At 43.4% G+C, this 6,124-nt stretch overlaps 2 protein-coding genes across 2 annotated transcripts in view; one reads left to right on the top strand and one right to left on the bottom strand.

Moving 5' to 3' along the window:
* Positions 1-15: 15 nt before the first annotated feature.
* C3H4orf46 (chromosome 3 C4orf46 homolog) lies at positions 16-2,555 on the bottom strand. Its single transcript, XM_021157523.2, has 2 exons — positions 2,296-2,555; positions 16-872 (listed from the first exon to the last, which is right to left on the bottom strand). Exons 1-2 carry the CDS (start codon positions 2,473-2,475, stop codon positions 717-719), a joined length of 336 nt encoding a protein of 111 aa, XP_021013182.1. The 5' UTR covers positions 2,476-2,555; the 3' UTR covers positions 16-716.
* Positions 2,556-2,655: 100 nt separating this feature from the next.
* Etfdh (electron transfer flavoprotein dehydrogenase) overlaps positions 2,656-6,124 on the top strand; it is a 22,146-nt gene continuing 18,677 nt past the window's right edge. The window contains exon 1 of the mRNA XM_021157522.1: positions 2,656-3,134. Coding sequence (XP_021013181.1) covers positions 3,101-3,134 — 34 coding nt within the window. The 5' untranslated portion in view covers positions 2,656-3,100. The remainder of the gene's footprint in view (positions 3,135-6,124) is intronic.

The raw sequence follows: 6,124 nt of genomic DNA, 5'->3' as shown, positions 1-6,124 counted from the left end.
AAAACTGTCCTGCGTACCAGTAGTCCTGGCTCCTAAGACAGGAGAATGGGCTTCCCAGGAAGACTGCTTCAAGACAGAAAAAAAAATGTCAGCTTCTCATTAAAATAGAGAGACAGAACAAAAGAGAGAATTTTTCCTTCAAGCCAATGAAGTTCAGATTCATACAGTTTTCTTAGAGAAACAGTCTTCATCCTAAAAGACAGGAGTCAAAAGTAGCTTTAATTAACTCATCGAGTCTCATTCACAGACAGTGAGTGTTGTGACCTGGCTGTGGGCCCTGGGATAAGGGAGTAAATAAGGGCCACCGCCAGTTTTCCAGCAGGTGTCCTGTGGCGCTGGACCACGCACCTGAAATCCTCATGGCCCACCTTAGGAGACACACCAAGCTCAATTCCCAATTCAAGCATTCTTGTCATCATCTCACATGATGACCTGGTTGCAGGGGGGCACTATTGTGACATTACTTACTGATAGAATGAGCTCTAATAAAGGAGTCAACAAAAGCTTAGAGGGCAGAAAGCATCTAAGGTAAAATACTGCCATATCAGAGAAAACACACAAGCAAATAAAAGAGCCCAGTATTCTGCTTTCACCAAGTCCCGAATACCAAGAAAAGTCTCATTCTCAGTCTAAATGCCTGGAGACGGGCAGCCCCGAACATGTGCTCTACGTGCAAATAGCTCATGTGCAAGTCTTTACTCGACTACATCTGCAAGTCAGTTGTCGGGTTTCAGGGAATCATAGCCTTCTTTCAGGAGGTCCCGCCACGTCTTAAGGAAACGTGCATTTTCTGTACATTTCAGGGCAAGTTCTTCCACTTGAGCTGATACCGCAGATGTGGCTTCGAGAAGTTTAGTTAATGAAAACGCCGCCTACAATTTAATGAAAGAAAGAAAAGTCAAACCGGTTTGTTTGTGGTACTGGTACCCAGGACCTCCAGCACTGAGCTACACCCTGAACCCCACACAACGCTTGTTTTAAAAAAAATCTTCATCTAGCTTCATAGTCTAAATATAGCTTAAAACCTTCAATCAAATGCCCACATGTTTTTCTTTAAAAGAAATGAATTAAAAAAAAAAAAAAAACAACAAAAAAAAAACACTGGTTCTTTCTTGAAGCCGAAGTCTCAGAACAGGGGAGGCACACAGCTCTACACAAGCTGTACTCAAAGCCTCTAAATTTTTTTCACAATGTAACTTTAAGGAAGCATACCTGCCATAAAAATACTCACTGAATATGACAAGTCAGAATTTTTAACAGAAAACACATCCAACTCTCATATATTTCACCAAGGCAACCTGGAAATCTCTTGACTAAAAGTGGCAGAGCCATCCAAAGGATTTCCTCACTTTGCCTGGTAACAAAGTAAGAAAAGCCCTGTTCCACTATTTTCACCCATGAACACTTATTTTTGAATTATAAATAAGTAAATAAATAATAAAATCAAAGAACTGATACTCTAAGCTGAGCTGACAGAACATCTAAAATCATACACGGCTCTGAAAAACTCACTTTTAAATCAAATGCTTTCTTCACCAAAAAATATAAAATAACACTTTTTTTATATCACGTCAGCATTTATTGTTCACATTTATTTGTAACCTGTATTGTTTGGGGGGAGGGACCTGAACTAATACTTCAGCCATCTCTTTTGACGAAGGAATAAAACCCTGTCACCCAGTTCTAGTTTCCAATCTTTAATGTGGTTATTCCACAGCCATCTCCAGGAAGGTTGTCCGCTACATGCTTCATTCCTTTCTCCCTCTCAAAGAGTCCTTATAAAGTGCCGCTGTGACCCTCCAACCCCTCGGTCTTATACGTGTTGGAGTCAGGAAGTTATTTCTGGGAATTTGAGATTGAACAAAAACTTTACAGAATTTTTGCATTGCAAGATTCTGTTCTAAACTGTCCTATCAAATCCATCAGTGAAACCAGTGATCTCTGCTGCCGGCTGTGATTAGCCCTGGTCCACTCAAGTCCAACACAGAGCCAAGTAAGCGACACACAACAGCATCACCAGCTGGCCCTGGGCTGGTGGCCAACTAGAAGCACAAGCTCAAGTCCCTTAGAAAGCACCAATGGGCAGGGAGGCAGGCTATGACCGCCAAAAGTGCTCCGAGGGATGGGAGGAGGCGGAGAGAGGATCCTGGCAGCAGGGCTGCGGATGACCTCAAGCAGAAGGAGAAGGAAAGAAAGTTGCGGGAGGAGAGAGCCGAGGCTAGCCCTCAACTCCAAGAACCGCAGGCGGGAAAACTCTAGCTGCAAGCAGCTCCCAGCCGCAACGGCGACACTCACGTCTCCGATCTGCAGCTCCACTTGCTCCAGCGGGTCCACGGTTGGACCGGGACTCCTGCTCGGACCCCGCCAGCCCAAACTCACTGGCATGCTGAGGGACGACGAAGAGGCGCCTGACGATGGAGATGAGGGAGGAGGCGGCGGCGGCGAAGAAGCCCGATACTCCTTAGAGTCAGCCATTGGACTGAGCTGGGGCCACTGGACCAGAACGAGCAACCGAACCGACACCAACTGCCTTTCGACCGCTCGCGCCCAAAGCCCATAGGCTCCGCCTCCTCCCACACGGAGTCCCGCCCCATCTTCTCGTTTGTCTCTGCCCTGGACCCCAAGTACTTTTCATTTTTTCCAGACAGCCAATCAGATATCAAGCCAGGCGTCACCAGGCTCCTGCGCACAGCTCCAGGAGCTAAACACTACAACTCCCAGAATGCCTAGCAAATTAGCCTCCCTATGCTTCTAGTGCGCGTGCGCACACGCGAGCGCTTGTGGATCTCTTCTGCACACTAGGTTCCTGGCTGAGGATGATTGGGAAATGGAGTCTTCTGCCTTTTCCTGGCTTGTATGTGACCCGGAAACCTTACTGGCCATCGTGTCCTCTGTGGCGCCGGCGCAAAGCAGAAGAGGGGCGGGTACGCGGCGAAGCAAGGGCGGTCGGCGGAGCCCAGACGCTGACAGAAGTTGAGCAGTCGGGGCTTCTTGGCAGGTGATGGCGCCCCTCGTAGCCTAGAAGTCCAGCGCCCTCGGCAAGCCGCAGACCCCCGCCTCTCTCCTTTGTATCTGGTCAAGTCTCCGGGTCACTTTGAACATGTTGGTGCGGCTAACCAAGCTGTCCTGCCCTGGTGAGACGAAACTCCTGGTGGGGACAGAAGGAGCAAGGTGGATAAGCTGGGACAAAACAAGACTGGGGCCACACCCGGGGTACTGCCAGCACCCCTTTCCTTGTCTATTGTCTTAGGCTAAACTAGGGCAAAGGTCAATGCTGTCAGCGCCTGGTGGCCGACCCTGCCTTGCCGACCTTGGAGTTGCCCCAGTTGGCAGAATTACCATCTAGGTTAAAGGTCATGAGAAGAGAATATTGTCAACACTGCCCCCTCGGTGGAGTTCCCCCAAATGCCGCTCCTAATCTTTACCCCAAGGCTCAGGTATTATCTGCCGCCTTATTAGGAATGGGAAAGAAAGAAAAACTTGTGTGGGTTTTCGCCTTGGCTCTGACCTGACTTTGCAGCCATAATAGTCTAATCTTAATTGAAGTCTGAGCTCTCATATCGTATTAACTCATATATCACCAATTATGTCTGGAGTCGGAATTTTTTCTGCATTATCCTGAGTTAACACCAGGCGTTTCTGTTAGGGGTGCTTCTTAAAGCAGTTGCAGGATAGTTTTAAGTTTTTACTTAAAAACAACCCCCTCGATCAAACAGAAGTTTAGAGGATCTTGAATTCTGTAACTGGCTTAATATAAATCTTTACTGAAGTTAATTTGGCTGTGGGATTTTTAAACAAGTATCCATATACTTGTTTAAACAATATGGTGTATATTCAAACCAAGCATCTATTACCCACAGAAGATGTTATGCTTTGAGAGCCATCAGTTTACAGTCTAATTTAGATGCAGTCTTGGATCCAGTCAGTGACTTTTCTTTAAACGCTAATTTGTTACATTTTCATTACTCAGTGTTAACTCTAGTGGTGACAACTAAATGTGCTAAGTATGTCATGTGTATGGCTGATTCGGTGTTCAGTGACTCTGATTTTGCTTTCTATCAGAACTCTGTCTCTATGCCTAAATGTTCAGATGGGTCATGAGAGATACCATGCTCTTTTAAGCAAAGGAATAAATGTTATGCCTTTTTAAAAGTCTCTGGTGGAAATCAGAGGCCACGGTTCCAACTGTTCTTGAGCAAATTAGTAGCTGTACAAATAATAGAATGAATTTTCAGAAGTAAATGATAACTTGTATATGGTAAACTACAGTGTATAATAAATACTTTTTAAATGATGATAGTATGTTTGAACTCAACCGAATTTGCCTATAAGTACTTATAAATATCTTCCCCCTGTGAGTTAGGGTAAAAAAAAAAGATTTAATCTTGGTCTTAATAAAGTATTTCAATATCATTGACTGATTGATTGATTTTTCAAGGCAGGGTTCCTCTGTGTGTTCCTGGCTGCCCAGGAACTGGCTCTGTAGACCAGGCTGGCCTCAATCTCACAGAGATCCATCCACTTGCCTCTGCCTGTGCTGGGATTAAAGGCATGCGCCACTACTGCCCAGCAATATAATAGTTTTTAATGTGCAAAACAAGGTAGGGAAGATTTGTTTCCCTACCTCTTTAAAATTATCAAAAGAAATGTATAGTATTTACAAGACATTAGACTTCTACTCCAAATGTTTTTTTTTTCCCCACCTCAATCAAATTTATTGTCTTGATGCCAGGTATCACTTGAGAAACTATTTTGTTACAATATTTAAAAATATTAACCATGTAATTGGTGGTAAAAATAAAATTAGTTTATATAAGAATAATTTTGTTAAAAATATTTCGCCTTTTTTTTTTTTTTTTTTTTTTTTTTTTTTTTGTTTTGTTTTGGTTTTTGGTTTTTGTTTTTTGAGACAGGGTTTCTCTGTGTAGCACTAACTGACCTGGAATTCACTCTGTAGACCAGGAATTCACTCTGTAGGCCTTGAACTCAGAAATCCGCCTGCCTCTGCCTCCCAAGTGCTGGGATTAAAGGCGTGCGCCACCACGCCTGGCCTTCTTCTTTCTATTTAATTAAAGGAAAAAACTTACCATGGCCTCAGGTTCCATGACTTCAGAGATAATTTCAGATCAGTTACTGTTCTCAGAATTTGACAGGTATTAGAAGAAACTATCTGAATTCCTATTTGTCTGATATAAATAGGGCTTATAGTTATTCCAGTCTCAGAAAGTTATGAGGGATATTTCGTTTGGAACAGGTTCTCATATAGCTCAGGTTGGCTATAATCTGATTGTCGTGTGGCTGAAGATAACCTTGAATTTCTGATCTTCCCACTGTGCATTACCACATGGCTTATGATGTACCGGGGATCCAACTAGGCAAGCACTCGACCAACTGAGCCACATCTCATCCAAGACATAGTATTAAAATGGAAAATTCTTAACCATTCATCCTGTCCAGGAAAGTAAATTATATAGTCAAAATGAAATTCTTTGTCTTTACTACTTTTTACAGTCCATTTATAAAAAGTTTCTTCCCTTCATAAGATGCTTCATAAGACATAGTCCAAATTAGAAAAAAACCTCATTATTGTGACAGAAATTAAACAGTTTCACAGGCTTCTATGTACATAGCCATTGAAATCGTTACTAGGAAGGTTCTGATCCTGTTAAGAAGCACATAATTGTTTTTGTTTTTGAAACGGAGTCTCTGTGTAGCCCTAGCTGGGCTGGAACTCAGCCCAGTGTAGTCTAGACTGGCCTCATTGTCACAGAGATCCCCCCTGGTTCTGCCTCTAAGTGCTGGAATTAAAGACATCACCGTGCCCATCTGAATAGCTGCAGCTCTTATATTTCAGTCTTTGATCTGCCTATCACTGTATTCTTTATTTAACTTTTTATTTTGTACTTGCTTTAGGCTTTCAGATGAGTTGCAGAGAAAATAGAGTTCCCATGTGTCTTTCTCATACTTAACATCATATATAATCATGGTGAATATGGAGACTAAGAAACTAACATTGGCTGGGTGTGATGGCGCACACCTTTAATCCCAGCACTTGGGAGGCAGAGGCAGGTGGATTTCTGAGTTCGAGGCCAGCCTGGTCTACAGAGTGAATTCCAGGACAGCC

Source organism: Mus caroli, chromosome 3 (genome assembly GCF_900094665.2).
Source record: "Mus caroli chromosome 3, CAROLI_EIJ_v1.1, whole genome shotgun sequence".
Lineage (NCBI taxonomy): Eukaryota > Metazoa > Chordata > Mammalia > Rodentia > Muridae > Mus > Mus caroli.
Note: the sequence above shows the minus strand (reverse complement) of the source record. Positions and strands in the feature narration are given on the sequence as shown.

Excerpts from the sequence above, each read along its gene's own strand:
- C3H4orf46 (XM_021157523.2), bottom strand. The coding sequence starts at position 2,475 with ATGGCTGACTCTAAGGAGTATCGGGCTTCTTCGCCGCCGCCGCCTCCT. Across the intron at positions 873-2,295 it reads TGGAGCTGCAGATCGGAGAC|GCGGCGTTTTCATTAACTAA; the intron begins GTGAGTGTCGCC and ends ATTAAATTGTAG.